The 17048-nt window shown below is 41.3% G+C and overlaps 2 protein-coding genes across 4 annotated transcripts in view; both read right to left on the minus strand.

Annotated features, from left to right (window-relative positions):
* The window catches only part of kcnab2a (potassium voltage-gated channel subfamily A regulatory beta subunit 2a), a 92266-nt gene extending 85268 nt beyond the window's left edge, over positions 1-6998 (minus strand). The window contains exon 1 of one of the 3 annotated variants that reach the window (XM_051947781.1): positions 6862-6998. The gene's annotated coding sequence lies outside the window, so the exon portion shown is untranslated. The remainder of the gene's footprint in view (positions 1-6861) is intronic. The other 2 variants (XM_051947780.1, XM_051947782.1) reach the window with 2 other exon arrangements.
* Positions 6999-7194: 196 nt separating this feature from the next.
* park7 (parkinson protein 7) lies at positions 7195-14609 on the minus strand. Its single transcript, XM_022214053.2, has 6 exons — positions 14242-14609; positions 13685-13786; positions 12272-12331; positions 9822-9891; positions 8065-8151; positions 7195-7706 (listed from the first exon to the last, which is right to left on the minus strand). Exons 1-6 carry the CDS (start codon positions 14329-14331, stop codon positions 7546-7548), a joined length of 570 nt encoding a protein of 189 aa, XP_022069745.1. The 5' UTR covers positions 14332-14609; the 3' UTR covers positions 7195-7545.
* Between the last annotated feature and the right edge of the window lie 2439 nt (positions 14610-17048).

The following is a 17048-nucleotide window of genomic DNA, read 5'->3' on the forward strand; positions in this document are numbered from 1 at the left end:
AAAACTGAGGGGGTTACAAGATGTTGCAAACACTCATAAATTCCGTCTTATTACGCCAGAAGGTAAAAAAAAAAAAAACATTAGCAGAATGGTATCTAACCCGCAATCAATATCAAATGCCACCTTGTATGCTACTGTCTGTACGCTGTAGAGTCTTGTGCACTCTCACCTTCATACAGGGAGGGGTCAAGTGAGAGGATTACTGCTCTGCAAGAATCAATAACGTGTTCTAATGTACACGACTGTACATCAAACCCAATGCCCCCTCATATGCATCGAGCAGCCTATTTTGCTCCCCTATATATAGTTTGAAATTTGAAAGGCAATGAACAGGACTGCAGTTCTGAGAAACTGGCCACACTTTGCTGACAGTATTTGCAAGTAATGCTAGCACAGATCAATGGGCTTTAAAACCACGGCTTTGAAAAGGCAAGGATGCAAGCGTAACTTAATGTTATTGATGTTTAAACAACATTTATGAAACGGACTACCTGACGACTCTTAAAAAATAGAATGAGTGAGCGCACGAATCAGAAAAGCAAGAGGGTCAGGAGGAGGGAAAGAACACTGAAAATGTTTTGGAAATCCTGGCATTGACGTTGTCAGCAAAAAATGCTCCGGGCATCAGGTACTTGGGTTCACAGATGACACCTTGTGAGTGGAATACAGCCAAGTCCCAAGAGGCTAACCTGTGCCAAGAAAATATTTAGCAGCATGGCATCAGTATCAGGAAAGAGAACTTCAGGGTATGGAACAGATTGTATTTTCCATGAAATTATAAACATAGCCCATCTAAACTTGGAAAAAAGGGACCCAGACAAGAAAACAGCATCATGAAATATGTATAGTGTGGTACACGGTGCTGGAAATGATCATTGCTTCTTTTTTGGCCAAATGAAGAAAAATACAGACATGATGATGGGAAGAAATGACACGTATTGCACTCTCAAGGCTAGCTTATGGCAACTGAAATTCAAAATGCTTGTACGCCCAAGAAATATGAAGTAGTCGGATTAGTCTTCTACCTCTGTTATGTTTGTTGTCGGTGTGATGCTCAAACCATCTTCCTGTAGATTTCAGTAAATGAATTTGCCTCACCCTGTATGTGTATGTGTTTGTGTTGCCCAGAGCCGGAGGGGACAGCTACAGCTTCACTGTTGCGCACCACTGTCCCTGGCCTTTCTCTCTGAACTCAAGCCCAGTCACGGCATCTCCAACTTCTGCTTCCAGCCAGACCATGTTTCCACCGATCGTTCCTCTCCGATCATGACACCGAGCATGACGGGGTGTCTGCCAGACAGTCGAACGGGCCCACAGAGCAGATTTTCACCTGCACCCAAATAATAACCCTCAAACAATAACGCACCTCAAGCATCTATTTTTGCCCTTTAAAGCAATGGTGGATGACTGATTTTGCATCATCTGCAAGCACAGGAAATAATACACATGATCTGTGGGTTTTCTAACATTTCCTACCTAGAATCGTCCCATGTTCACACTGAATGACGTGAGGGATGACTCCGTGCTACGTACATCTAGTGCAGTCTGCATGTAGCCTACATGTGATCCTCTGGAGCTTCGCCAAGCAGCCGCATCAGAAATGGCGATACCCCTGTGATCACGCCAGGTGCTTGAATGTGTGGTCTCCTTGTGACCAGCTGGGCAGTTTAAGAAACACTCAGGACATTAATGTGAGTCCACACCTTTCTGCTACCATAGCAAGAAAAGGTCTGCAAGCAAAAGAAAATGTCTTTGCACAAAAATATCAGCTGTCAACTGTGTCTGTTCGCAGTTAATTAGTACAGAAATACGATCAACTTTGACCAAAATGGTCCAAGATAATCCGCAGAACAGTTACTGGGGCAGGTGAACAGATTTTTTTAATTGATCCCCATCAGCTATGGAAAGCACGATCCATTTCAGATACGTTATTAAGCGTGACCCTCTGTGCTTGCCTGCAGCTCAGTTATTGTTATCCACATTAATGGCATATGTGAAAGAAAAGAGTCAAGCAAGCAAGTTAATAATGAACCTTTCTACACAAGGAAAGACATTTCTCAAGTGGGCCATACTTCCAAGTGTGTGCACATTAAAACTGAATTTTGTCATGTAGTGGACGCAGAGAGCCGGTTTAAATCCCGTCCATCTCTTTCTTTTACATCCATTCAACCGTCACATTGCTGTGGTTGTTTCCTTGTTTTTATTTTTATTTTTAGACTGGTCATTTTAGAAGCTGTTGCAGACTATTTGGCAGCTAGACTGATAGTGCCTGTTGCTTCTGTTGTTTTTCTATGCTAGGCTGGGTCACAATTACTCTCAAAGTCGCAGGATTTTCAGTACACAAGGTGATTTCATTTAGGTCAAAACAAAACTAAAGAAGGTTTTAAAGTTCAAAAAGGACTTCTTCATCTTATCTCTACCGATATCAAGATCATCAAAAATTACAAATTCCTATCACTCTACACGTAACACTTATCAGAACAGTTAACAAGCAGTTGGTTATTCTTTCAGGCCCACATTGAGTTGTCTCTGGGGTCCTTTGGGTATTGCCGAGGAGAAGGCCATTAGGCTTTTAGTACTACAGTCTCTGCCTGGTCTCGCTGGGATTACCACACAGAGAACAGAGAAAGTGACAGGCATTAAGGAAACAAAATTACAGGCTCTGAGGAATTAAGGCCGGTTAATGGTCGCTCTCAAGCAGTTCTTCAAATGTGCAATGTCACAAATCAAATGCATATAGTTGCTCCAAATGCCAACAATGGAAGGCAGGGTCAAAAATAGCTTAAAAACGGGCATAATGGCACACACTGTCAAGTAGTCCTTCCAGAAGAGTTTTTTCATAGTGTTCACATTAGAAGAAATAACTGTTTAACACATAAAGCACACAGACATACACATTTAGCGTTATATTCTGACAGACTGATGGTAACCATGGCAGCGTGCAAACATGAGCAACACCCGGCTCACACTATGAACTACAGTACCCTAAATATAAGACATCATATGCATAGCAAGTATTGCTGCAACAGATGCTAGCAGTTGCAAAACAGCAACATTTCAGGATATAAATGTTTTGAAAAAATAGTGCTGATATTAAGGAACAAACTGACACACACAGTATGAATTCTGTGTGTTGATCGAGATGCCTGTCTAGGAGGTGTTTCCTCCTTCCATTTGAAATTCCCTGTGACACTGTTTTCATCCTGGCTTCCGGTTGTCTCGATCATCATCAAGCTGAAATGTAAAATATCTAAAATATGTTGGGTTTGTGTGCGGTCGCCTCAGTCCCACATGTTATTATCCTGCATCTCCAGCATATATGGTATCAATAGTAACCTCAGCAGCTAAAAAAAAAAAAAAAAATCAAGTGCCAAAAACAAACAACCATCAATTTTGACATGGATTTGGTACCAAAGTGTGGCTTCTAATGATATCCTTATTCCTGACTGCCAACTACTCACTATCAGCTAAACAATTTGTTTTTATTTGCAGCTTTGTTTAGCGCAACCTGTCCCACCACAAATGTTAAATTTTAAAGCAACACCCCCAGAGCAAAGACTTGTCTACGAATAAAACTACCTCCATGGATCTTAATTTAGTCCATGTGGTTTGTTTCAGAGTTACAGAAATGGTTGAATCGAGACACCCACATCTCAATTTAGAGAGTTGTAGTAGTGGTTTATGAAGGTATCACACCACCCCTTATCCAGTTTAGAGAGTATAGATTTTAGTCCTCGTGTACAACAGAGAAAGCCACGCAATCCTTGGTCAGCGCCTGGCCCAGCAGTATGACAGATGTCTGAGACTGACAACACGAGGGGGTGACGATGCATGCACATGTTACGGTTCTAGGCCCTGCAGGTAACTGCATGAATGTGACTGTAATAGACAATCAACAGAATATGACAGCAGCATATACCAATATCAGCTTCAAAAACTGCACAAGTTGATCCTCAGTAGATGTGGCTTCCTTGATAAGACAAAGACTGAAGGATGTGCTTATACCAATTATTCCAGGAATATAGGAACCTTAGCAACAGCAAAGAGTTGATGCACAACCAGAAGGTCATCGTGAGACAGCACAGCATCAGGATTTGTCTGGTTGTTTGCTCATCTTTACTAATACACAGTAGACTAACATATTCCATCATTTCATACAGCAAATAACCTGAGTAAGATTAAAAAAAAAACCTTCCTGTTTTGGTTCAGGATCCTCTTTAGTACATAATGTCAACCTGGTTACTTCTGCTAACTCTACCTGACCGAAGGATAATAAAATGTAGAAAGCAGTGACTAATGTAACTGTCTGTCTGGTAAGTTACACCCATCAGCAATATACAAAATGGACTTTCAATAATTCAAAGCTTGTATTCTTGTACCCACATAGCTGTGAAACCTTATTTGTTTATGGAAACACTAATTAGAGCAAGGGTGTCAAACTCCGTTCCTGGAGGTCCACTATCCTGCATGTTTTAGATGTTTCCCTCTTCCAGTACACCTGATTCAAATGATCAGCTCGTTATCAGGCTTCTGCTGAGCTTGATGATAAGCTGATCATTTGAATCAGGTGTGTTGGAAGAGGGAAACATCTAAAACATGCAGGATAGTGGACCTCCTGAGTTTGACACCCCTGAATTAGAGTGAGCAGTGTAACTCTGGACTGATCAGAGATTCTCATTAACCTTTGCTACTGGAAATGTTCTAGATAGAAATCCTTCACTATCTGTGCAATTACCAAGTCATGGTCTCCTCTAAAAATAACGTAACACAAGTTAAGTCTGTACTCTACATTTGCGGATACCAGCAGAGTAAGTTTTGCAAACCATGTCAGTGGCAAACAAAAATCCCCAGAGTAAGTAACTGGGGCAAAAATCGTGGCTAAAAACCATCATACTGATCCATTTAAAGCATGTAATCTAATACTCTTTAATTTAATTGTGGGTACATTGCCACAAATGTAAACTGTTTATAGCACAAAGCAGATATTAACATAAAATGTCTGTTTTATCTCAAAGTTAAGCGTACAAATCTCTGACCTATTATGGCTCCAAATTGTACGGTTGCCAAGAACGAATTAGATTCCACATTAGGTTAAGTGCCAGAGCCAAGTCTATCCATTTGCTGCTGATGACAGAAAAAAAAAATCCAGATGCCCGATGACACCTCAATTGCTTGAAAATTGTCTATTACCTTGTGAAATGCATCATAAAAAAAACAACTCAAGCAAGCGAATTCAGCCTTTCATTGTCTGCAGGCCAATGCAAGCAGGGGATCTAATCAGGAGATGCAAAGTGCAGCACTCTAATTGCATCATTAGCTAAACCAATGACTCAGTCACAGCGACTTCAGCCTCGCCCTCCCCCCACCCCACCCTGCTCTGCCCCATCCAGAAATAGGGAGTCAAGCCTCAAGCTCTTTACTGTACAGCTGCTCAAGCAGAATAATTCTAACATGTTATGTGCAACAGCGCAAAATGTTAACGTTCCAGAAATATCCAACTGAAAAAACCCAGCATTAATGAGACTGCTATACGGTTGTCATTAAGACATTATATCTTAGCAGTCACGTTTGTCTTCCAGGGAGTGGCAAAGATTCCTTCTATATTCTGACATAAAACAGATCAGCTCAATCACACGATGCCATGACAGACCTGTCTAAAAAAACCTGGAGACTGTCACAGGGCAAACAGAGTGCACTCAGAGGTAATTGACAAACATAGGTGCACACTCATGAGTTTGATGATTTGGATTTTGATATGATGTGATTTTAACTGGAAACAAATCTCACATGATGCATGGTAATTGGACCAGAGCCTCAGTCTTTTTTTTTTTTTTTTGGAGCTCTTGTTTTTCAGTTGTACAGTGGTGGAAGGAAAATCCACCTGAGTTTCTCTCCTCACTGCATGCACAGAAGAGAACTTGTGCTGTATTTCCTGCCTCTGCAGAGTGAAAGTAGTGAAGATGGCACCTCTGATTCTTCCTGGTTGAAGAGCAGAAGAGAGCATGAGAGCAGAAGAGAGCATGAGAGCAGAATCTTGACAGGCCTCTTGTCAGTGGGGGTTTGGTGGAGAGAACTCATGATGCAAAATGCTGCTTCAGGTACAGACAAATCTATGACGACAAATCATTCTAACAATCACAGTTGGACCATCCGTATATGAGCAGTAAAGCCCATTTAGATGAGAGGAGATGTTGAGATGATGATGTTAGTAGTTTCCTCGTTGCCACTGCTGTGTTGTGCTGTGTTGGACTGACGGTGGACCTAACCTGGCCTCTGCCGCACTGTGTTAGTTACAGTCAGCGTATGCAGCACAGTCTGACTGCGGCTGCTGAGGGAAGGAGAGCTTCTGGAGCTGACGTCTCCATGTCGGGTCACATCTGCACAACGATCTCTCAGCGCCGAGATACGACGTTCCTCCGGTTTCGCTCGTTCGTCCGACCGCGTCTCCGGTCTGTGAGCGTGTCGTGAACGTTACCCGGGGCTAACGCTACTCTGCCCGGCCGATTCGAGACGCTGATGTCAATCCATTATGCCACACGGATTTCAGCGGAACTTGAGGCTCATCACTCCGCTCACTTAGCGAGCGAGTCACGGCTAAACCAAACGATTCCCAGCCGCGGACACCCACTCTCCTAATGATGTAACACTTGTCCGGGCTGCTGTCGCGCATATTAACGTCCCAGTGTAATGATAATTTCGACACCGTTAGTGGCTGGTTGCCGTGATTAACGTTGCGTAAACTGGTCTGTAACATTAAATAGCGAAATAAGCCCACTTCAGAATAACATTATATAGCTTATAAAAGTCAGAAAAATCCAGAAAACACCTAAAAGTCAGCACAGACAGGCTAAATGCTCTTACCTTTGGCGAAATCCTCCTCTTCCTTTATCCCTCTGTGAAGACCCTCTGATTTTGTTGCTCTGACACAACTACCACGCGCTGCGTCTAAGCCCCGTCCCTCTGGCTGCGGCCGAGCTGCCATTGGCCAGCTAGGAGCAAACTGCAGCCCGGATGAGGCTTCTGATTAGTCAGCCCAACTGCCAATCAATTCGGATTGTGCTTCCCGCGTTCTAAGTAGCGCCCACAATATGTTACATTATGCAGCCTATATTTAGGTGTCAACAACCACTGCAGGCATGTGAAAACAAGTCAGTATGACCTCCAGTATAAATACACCGTACATTAAGACAGAGATTCGTCACACTCATGTTTTAATGACAAGTGACACAATGCAAGCTGTGAAAATAATGAAGCAATTTGGGCAACAAACTACAATGAATCTTATCCGGGGAGCATGTGCAGTGATTACTCATATTGTATTCCAGTGTTCACACAACACAAGGTGCCTTTCATTGGCTACTAAGAGACGAAGGAAGGCAATAACCTGTCAGAACAGAAACAGACTTGCGTCCCCCGGGAAAGGATGATTTGTCACTGGTGACTTTGACTCTTGGTGCCAGCTACATTGGATTAGCTGTCTCAGTAATGCCAGACTTGTACAGCGGGCAGTGCTGCTTGCAGAACTGTCAGTGGACACAACCACAGTCACTCTTTCATAATAAGAGGAGCCTTAACTTGAGCTGCAACCTCAGCCCCCATAAGTTCCTCTACAATCGTCAGGGCAAACTCGAAACTGGTTCCTGGCCCACGGCTGGTGATGTAATGTCCATCCTTCTGTACTCGAGCCTCTGAATATTTATAGTGGTCTAAAAAAAGACAAAGTGCAACACCATAAGGATAACATGAGGCAACACAAGAGCTTAAAGCCACAAAGCTGAATGCATGTCAGACATCACAGAGTGCTGAAAATGTGCACACATAGATAACCTATCAGGATTCCAGCTGACCCAGTTCTAGTATGTTCTGTCAAATTCCTGCATTTTCTTTCACCTCTGAGTGGTGTGCTTCTCTACTGCAGAGTGACATGATTCTTTATATGCAACAAAGGAGCAAGTGCAGCACCATCTGCTGTCCTTTACACATAACTGCAGTTTCTTATGTTCTGTGCTACAGCAGTAAATATTAAAAAACCCTAGCTACACATGAGGTGCTTTTTTTCTGTACCTCCAGCCATCATCTTCTCCTTCACGCCAGGATGTGTAGTGACTGTGCTGCCGTAGCCGATGCCATTCGCCAGAAGAGCAATAGGACCTGCAGAAAGGCAAAGCTGTTTAAGGTTCATTTAACAGCTTCCTGTTATACAGTGACACTTAAGAACAAATTCAGTTGCCTGTGTCAGTCCTCGTTTTCATCTTTAAAGAAGGTAGTCGAGGGTAAAATAAGGCAAAAACATTGTATCCTCGAATCAAAACCATAGAAAATAACACACAAAACTCTGCTTTTTGCATAATGGGATTCAGTCAATTAAAAAAAAAATTATGACAAATGTGCAAAATATTTGCTGATAACACCATGTTCTAAAAGTGTCCTCAAATGTAACATTGTTTCTAAGAATACAGGCATGCAGTATATAGTTTCAGCCTCTCTCCAAAGGCTCTGCACCGCATTGAAAAGGGAGGAAAAAAGGAGAGGCTGAAGACATTGACTGCTGCTGCATTAACTTTTGTAATGTCCTAGCACTGCAGTGAGCTCATCCAAAAACTGTTAATAAATAGAAAGTTATTGATTATGCTCCTTGGCAGCCTTCCCGTGCAGGCTAAAGATTACACTTTCCCCTGGCAGAACTGCAGACTGCCAGTTAAAGCCGAGCTACTCCTGTTACAGCAAGTCCCCACCCAAAGGACGCCAGTCTGGGGGAGAGGGAGACCTTCTGGGAACCACAGTCAGACAAAGAGGCAGGTGCAGAGAAAAGGGTGATGATAACCATCTTTTATCATCTGATAAATCCTGATAATGATGTATGTATATTGTGTGGACACGATCTTAAATGCATCCAAGACTTATAAGCTCAAAACTGCAAGTATACGACAGAAAACTTGCCTTTTTAATTTATTTTTTGCACTCGCTACTGCTCTGGTTTTCAGTCGAGTTTTTTGTCAAATAACCCTTTTCATGTGTCAAGATAATAACTTTCATGTTACGGCAGCATAATAAGTCTTGCAGCCGGCCCTCTTGCTGGCAGGTTCATTAAACTGTATATTCCTGTGAGGATTTCAGTCATTTCTAGGACACCCTTCAATCCACTTTGCCGCATTGAGTCTCCTGTCCCTATTCAAACTGTCCTTGCTGTGTCCTTTCTCCGTATACCGAACCTGTCAAATAAAATGTCACTGCTTGTGGGTTAACTCGGAGACACTTATTAATCAAACCTTTACCCTTTCCCTTCAAATGCCAGGGGGGTTTATGAATGGCCACAAATTAATGAAACCTGTCGTTTATTAACGGTGTACATTTTTTAAAATGCAGTTAAGGTGTGTGCTAAACTCTTTTCAGGGTAGATCTGGTTAGCAAAATATCACAAAATGTCCTGAGTCTACTGCCATGTGGATCTTCAAGTCGACTGGCACAGCATTTAGCTACATAAAAAATAATAATAAAAAGAACATCATGTCTGTAGTGTTGTTTCTGTAGAAATAATTATGGGTCACATGGTAGGAAAACACATGGGTCATTCATTTCTATTAGTAAATTACCAGACCTGTTTCATATGATTTCGGAAATTAGTAAGAGCACCATTTATTCTTCAGTTGCTATTTTATGCATCAACTAAACTGCAGTGCATGCTGTGTAATTTACAGTATTTAATTCAAAGCAACAACAGAATGGTCAAACCTTACGGTCAAGACATGCTTAATGGTGAGACGTCACTGTTAGAGCTCTGTCCGTTATTATTATGACTGTTTTGTTTTCACAAATTCTACCTGCACAGATGGCTGCAATCAGGCCTTTTCTGCCGTCTTGATCCTTCAGCACCTCCTTCACAGCAGGAGACTGAAAAAGAGCATGGAAACCAGATGCACAGTGAGTCATTTGCAGGCCACGTGACTCCACAGTGTGTATGATATGCTATGATACTATAATCACTCAAACAAGCTGGCAGTGTTTTAAAACGCGCGTTTCAAACTATCACTGATTTATTAAACAGAAAACAGTAATTATATGTCAAAATAAAATGGTCTACTATCGGATGACTTTGACTATGGATTTCATAATATCAAAAAAGTTCTACTCTGACAAAATTGTGAGATTTATATACCCTTAAAGCATGGAAGGATAGAGAATGTGTCAATCATTTTCTTGTGTCCTCAAATCTGACAACTAAAATGTATTTTTGCAATTACTGAAACAAAAGTAAACAAGCACAGGCCTGCCACTGGTCATGCATTTCACACGGCCTTCTCCTTTACTCCCACTATCTGTGCTACAGTTTTCAACATTCCCTTCATTACTGGAATCAACCTCCAGGAAGAAAACTTCAGGTTTTATCAAAGGTTTGGATCCTGCAATAAAGCAGCCACGCTCATATTCTTCGTTTGGTAATTTTAGCGACAGAGCCTGCTTCCCTGTCAATGTTCCACCAAAACAATTCCCCCGTCACTATACTGAGTGAATCCCATCGGTACATCCTCTTGTTATACCCACTGAAGCACTGTGTCAGCTCTGGAGAAAAGTCTAGCTATGAGAAACTACATCTATTGTAACACTAGCATTCATCACTGAGGGGCAAACGTTACTCATCTATTCATTAACAAGCAAGGTAACACAAAACAGTGTAAAATATCAATCCTTAAGCTAAATAGGAAGCAAAATATGACTTTGGGAGACTCACACAATTAAAAGGTTGTATCAAACACTGTACATATTCACCAGTTGTATATATTAGCGCTATAGGAGGGCTTTTCTAGGCTCAGATTTGGCAGGCGACAGTGACCAGTAGTAAGCATGATCGGTCTGAATTACAGTACAGGCATTCACCTTGTATAACAGAAATCTATGTATTTTCTCATTATTTCTGACCGAGAACTTCTATTATGTATGATAAATAATACCCCAATGAACAAAACTGGTTAAAAATCTGTATAAATTCTTCATTCTATGACTCCTATCCTGGGATCCCAGGCTCTGTGCATAAGGCAAGGCAAGTTTATTTATATAGAACATTTCAACAACGAGGCGATTCAAAGTGCTTTACAAAGACATTAAGACAGAGGATGACAACACAATTATTAAAAGAAAAACAAAAGAAAACATTTATAAAATCAGTTTTTAAAAAAAGGTCAGAACGGTGAAAATATAAAAAACAGAAGTCAGAAAACAAGGGCATTTTAAAAATTACCGTCATAAAATAAGAGTTAAATAACTGTTAAAAGTAACTGTCAGAAAATAAGATTTAACATAACTTAAAATAATTTAGTCAAAAGCAGCTGAGAACAGGTACGTGTAGATTACAGAAGAAACATCCCCTTAGTATTTAGAATAATGTATTTGTCCCCCTCAATAAAAACAAGATGAACGCAGAAAACTTTTACTTTGAAAAAAGACTAGAAAGTAACTCAAGCGCAACAATCCCACTGATGTTTTTTCCTGACGTCTTTTTTACTCTTAGAATATGAATATGAATTCTAAGCTCACACACAGCTTTGTGATCTCAGCCTCCTCTGACACTGTGTGCAGATTAATAACCATGGAGAGTCTCTGCGTAATGTCTCACTAGTTTACTTTTAGAAATGTACTTTCTGCTTTCCAGTAATGTTGGAGCATGAGCACAAATCTTGCTAAAACACATCTACACAAGTTAAACCCTTTCAAATTGAATGGATATTTCACTGAAGCGAATAGGTGCCAGTTGCACATTCAAAAAGGTTACTTTTCCAGACAAAAGGCTCAAAAAAAGGATAGAAGAGCAAACCATGTCTATATGTGAGTCAGTAGAGATAACATTAAATGACAAAGCTGATGTAGAGGAGAGTAAGTATTTGAAAGCCCTTCTGAACACAAACCCAAAATCTAAGGCATGTGCCTGTGAACCAAGAGGAAAAGTGTGGTGTTGCCAGGCCTGACGTCCGCAGATAGAATCCTCTAAAATCTCATGACAGTTGGTGAGTTGTTGCTCATGATGCCAACCAAACTGTTCCTAAAATCCCATCAGTGCATACTTACAGTTTTGAGGACAATCAGAGCACAACAAGGGTTCTTCAGGACTTTAAATTCAAGCAATTTCCACAATCATACCAACTGAAAGACTAGAATATTTTTACATGGAGTCGCTAGCATGACATCGCTTTGGTCTTAAAGAAACACTGGGGTAATGTTTGTGATGGGAACCCTAAAAAAAAGTTTAAAACGTGAGACATGTTAGAGTATTTCTCACCTCTGCCAGATTCTGGGCTCCTGGCATTCCTCCTGGCAGAAGCACCACATCATACGGGCCCTAGGAGACAATCCACAACAAACAAAAGCTTGACTCTTAAGCACATCCGGTCTCTGGCAGTTGTACCTGACTGCTGGCAATGTAGCCGCAAGTTCGCAGCAAGGTCAAATTTCCATATGCGAGTGAGATTTGCAGCAATATAGCGGTGGATTTATGGGGAAATTTGTGGAAAACTGCACTCATTAGCTATACACACTTTGTCCTTCAGAGGGTCACAGGGCTGGATTCTATCCCAGCTGACACTTGGCCAGTACATCGTAGGTATGAACACAGGACACACATCCATTAAAACATTTAGAATTTCTATTGACAATCACCGTTTTACCTGTAGCGCATGTCTTCGGACTGTGGGAGGAACTACACGTAGAAGACTAGAACTCCAAGTCTTTTTTAACCCTCGTGTTGTCCTGAGGGTCAAAATGACCCGTTTTAAAGTTTGAAAATGTGGAGGAAAAAAAAACAACTATTTTCACAGTGAAACTTCTGATGTCCACATTTTCAACATTTTTGGTAAATTTTTGAAGGAAAACAACAGACATGTTAAAAAAAATGTTTCTTTAAGAACATTCATTTTAAAAAAACTCATATGCAAATATATATGCAATCACTTTGGGTATTTTAATGACTTGAATTTTGGAAGATTTTTACTCATTTTTTTGAAAATATTTACAAGAATTTTCTTGCCAAATTTGCGAGATTTTTTTTTTTAAATAAAAATTTTCAGGCAAACTTGAAAGTGATTATTGGAATTTCCTCCCTGAAGGTTTTGGAAATTCATTCAGGGATTTTTTTGCTGAATGTTTACATTTTTTTTCAGACAAGGAAACTATATTTTTTGGTGCCGTAAATGAGGACAACAGGAGGGTCAATGTGAGGCAACAGTGCAAACCGCTGCAGCACCCTGACAGCACATCCAAGTTTGCCAGAAACCTAATCAGCATATGAAAATACGACCTTGCATCAAAGCTGGAGTCACATTTCCAAAGGTTACCTACAACTATTTGCCAGGGAACTACAAATAACATCATTATTGTGAGTTTTATGCCAAACATAAACAGTCATGCCTGCCACAAATTGTAAAGTTGTTATCAGACATTCACTAGAAGTTTAGCTCAATAATTAGAAGTTTGCCTCTACTGGCAAACACATGGTCTCATTATTGGCAGGACTGTGACATTTTTTGGCACACCAATGCAAACCATCCACAGATTTGCGTTTGGTTAAGTAGAGACATTCATCACCACTGAAGTAATCCCTGAAACCTTGCAATATAAACACTGAAAAGGGCTTTGCAGCTTTGAAACATAGTTATGGATGTAATCGGGGTGTTGAGAAGTTGATGCTGAGCTCCACCTGCTTGCTGGCTTCCTCCAGACTCGCATCAGGACAGATGGAGACGTTTCTGCTGCACTGAACTGGCTCTGTGCCCGTCAGGCCTGCAACCGTCACCGCAATCTACAAGTTTGGGAAGATAAAATTTGTGGGGGGAAAGCAGCATTAGCCTGACCGCACAACATGGCATCCCATCTGTAAAGTCCGTGTCTGGCAACGACGCTGGACTTTGACATTTTACTTGGCCTCAGTCTGCGTTCACTGTGAAGGTTATGAGCGCCTCAACAGTTAGCAGACTTGAAACCGGACAGCTGCCTGAACTCTCGCTGATACAATAATGTTTAGCAATGTTAGCATGTTAACTTTAGCTACACAACAAACGCTGCTTATGTAGGATTTCCACCATTATTAGCATACATTAACACGTTTTTTTCATCACCACAAAGCACTAAAATCACTACAATGTTGTGAGCTGACTGCAGTGGTTGCTAATTTAAACTCAAGCTAGCAGGCTAAGTAGTGTTGGTCTGAGCTATCTTCAGCTAGCTAACTGCTAACATCCAGCTACAGCTACAAACCCCAGCTCTGCGCATGATGTCCACGGGAATAACCGTCTCCATCTCCTCTGCACCTTTTGACAGGATTACTAACGCCCTCTTCCCTGCCATGGTTAGCTTGAAGTCGTGCTGCAGAGACACTAATTTCACTGCGTAACTTCAGTTGCGACTGGCACTGAGGGTTTGACAGCAGGGTTGCCAGAATCGCTCTATCCCCCTTTCTAAAAGGTGCTTCAAATCCTGCTGCTCATCCACATGACAACTATCATCCCTTACTTAAAAATATAGTGTCACTCAAACAGATTTATGAACTAAGGATATATGAAGACAGATCTGTTATGATCTGGCTTTTCTGGAAGCATTTTGGTGCTTAGCCCAGCTCACCCAACTTCAGATTTTAACCTAGCAGTTGTGCTGTTTTTCATTGTGTCAGTCAGGTGATCCCACTGTCTTTTATATGCTATGTAAATGGTAAATGGTTGTATTTATATAGCGCTTTTATCCAAAGCGCTTTACATGATGATATGTCACATTTACCCATTCACACACAGATGGTGGAAGCTGCTATGCAAGGTGCTAACCACAACCCATCAGGAGCAATTAGGGGTTCGGTGTCTTGCTCAGGGACACCTCGACATGAGCACGACAGGCTGAGGATCGAACCGGCAACCTTCCAGTTACAAGACGGCCACTCTACCCACCGCTATGTGTCTTCATATCGCAGTAACTGCAGGTTTCCTTGACCAGTGGTCCTCTAACTGTGTTGGAATTATTTTCATTTGTCATAATCAGATCAGGCAAGTTAATTTATATTGCAAATTTCAAACGACCTGAGTTGACCAATGTGCTACAGTGCCTTGTGAAAGTATTCGGCCCCCTTGAACTTTTCAACCTTTCGCCACATTTCAGGCTTCAAACATGAAGATATAAAATTTTAATTTTTTTGTCAAGAATCAACAACAAGTGGGACACAATCGTGAAGTGGAACGAAATTTATTGGATATTTTAAACTTTTTTAACAAATAAAAACCTGAAAAGTGGGGCGTGCAATATTATTCGGCCCCCTTGCATTAATACTTTGTAGCGCCACCTTTTGCTGCAATTACAGCTGCAAGTCGCTTGGGGTATGTCTATCAGTTTTGCACATCGAGAGACTGAAATTCTTGCCCATTCTTCCTTGCAAAACACCTCGAGCTCAGTGAGGTTGGATGGAGAGCGTTTGTGAACAGCAGTCTTCAGCTCTGCCCACAGATTCTCGATTGGATTCAGGTCTGGACTTTGACTTGGCCATTCTAACACCTGGATACGTTTATTTGTGAACCATTCCATTGTAGATTTGGCTTTATGTTTTGGATCATTGTCCTGTTGGAAGATAAATCTCCATTCCAGTCTCAGGTCTTTTGCAGACTCCAACAGGTTTTCTTCCAGAATGCTCCTGTATTTGGCTCCATTCATCTTCCCATCAATTTTAACCATCTTCCCTGTCCCTGCTGAAGAAAAGCAGGCCCAAACCATGAGGCTGCCACCACCATGTTTGACAGTGGGGATGGTGTGTTCAGGGTGATGAGCTGTGTTGCTTTTACGCCAAACATATCGTTTTGCATTGTGGCCAAAAAGTTCAATTTTGGTTTCATGTGACCAGAGCACCTTCTTCCACATGTTTGGTGTGTCTCCCAGGTGGCTTGTGGCAAACTTCAAACCAGACTTTTTATGGATATCTTTGAGAAATGGCTTTCTTCTTGCCACTCTTCCATAAAGGCCAGATTTGTGCAGTGTACGACTGATTGTTGTCCTATGGACATACTCTCCCACCTCAGCTGTAGATCTCTGCAGTTCATCCAGAGTGATCATGGGCCTCTTGGCTGCATCTCTGATCAGTCTTCTCCTTGTTCCAGGTGAAAGTTTAGAGGGACGGCCGGGTCTTGGTAGATTTGCAGTGGTCTGATACTCCTTCCATTTCAATATGATTGCTTGCACAGTGCTCCTTGAGATGTTTAAAGCTTGAAACAAAAACCCACAAGCTTTTTGTATCCAAATCCGGCTTTAAACTTCTCCACAACAGCATCTCGGACCTGCCTGGTGTGTTCCTTGGTCTTCATGATGCTCTCTGCACTTTAAACAGAACCCTGAGACTATCACAGAGCAGTGTTATACGGAGACTTGATTACACACAGGTGGATTCTATTTATCATCATCAGTCATTTAGGACAACATTGGATCATTCAGAGATCCTCACTGAACTTCTGGAGTGAGTTTGCTGCACTGAAAGTAAAGGGGCCGAATAATATTGCACGTCCCACTTTTCAGTTTTTTATTTGTTAAAAAAGTATAAAATATCCAATAAATTTCATTCCACTTCACGATTGTGTCCCAGTTGTTGTTGATTCTTGACAAAAAATTAAAATTTTATATCTTTATGTTTGAAGCCTGAAATGTGGCGAAAGGTTGAAAAGTTCAAGGGGGCCGAATACTTTCACAAGGCACTGTACATGTTTAGAAATGTGTGGACAAAGACAAACAGTATTAAAACTTGTAAAATCAATTTGTAAACAAAAAAAAGTACGACATACTAAAACGGTATTCAAAAGGTAAAGTGGGATAGCTACTTGTAAAGCAAATCAAATTGCGATTGTCAGCAGGCAGCTGACGTAGTGTTCACTTGTTGTCATAGTTACACTGACAGTAAAACGGAAATCCTTAACAAATCCGTGGAGCCATACTATAAGTTGTGTCACTGCCAAAATGTAATGAGGTGGTCCTTGTGTGCCCTCTGCAGGGGATTCAAAAAATCTCAGCTATTCATCTTTAATTATCAGGTGGTCCTTGTG

Source organism: Acanthochromis polyacanthus, chromosome 5, assembly GCF_021347895.1.
Source record: "Acanthochromis polyacanthus isolate Apoly-LR-REF ecotype Palm Island chromosome 5, KAUST_Apoly_ChrSc, whole genome shotgun sequence".
In the NCBI taxonomy this organism is placed as follows: Eukaryota; Metazoa; Chordata; class Actinopteri; family Pomacentridae; genus Acanthochromis; species Acanthochromis polyacanthus.

Coding starts and splice junctions, on each gene's coding strand:
- park7 (XM_022214053.2), bottom strand. CDS start 14,331: ATGGCAGGGAAGAGGGCGTTAGTAATCCTGTCAAAAGGTGCAGAGGAG. Junction 9,892..12,271: donor GAGCCCAGAATCTGGCAGAG/GTGAGAAATACT, acceptor GCTCTTTTTCAG/TCTCCTGCTGTGAAGGAGGT. Junction 8,152..9,821: donor GATTGCAGCCATCTGTGCAG/GTAGAATTTGTG, acceptor GCCTTTCTGCAG/GTCCTATTGCTCTTCTGGCG.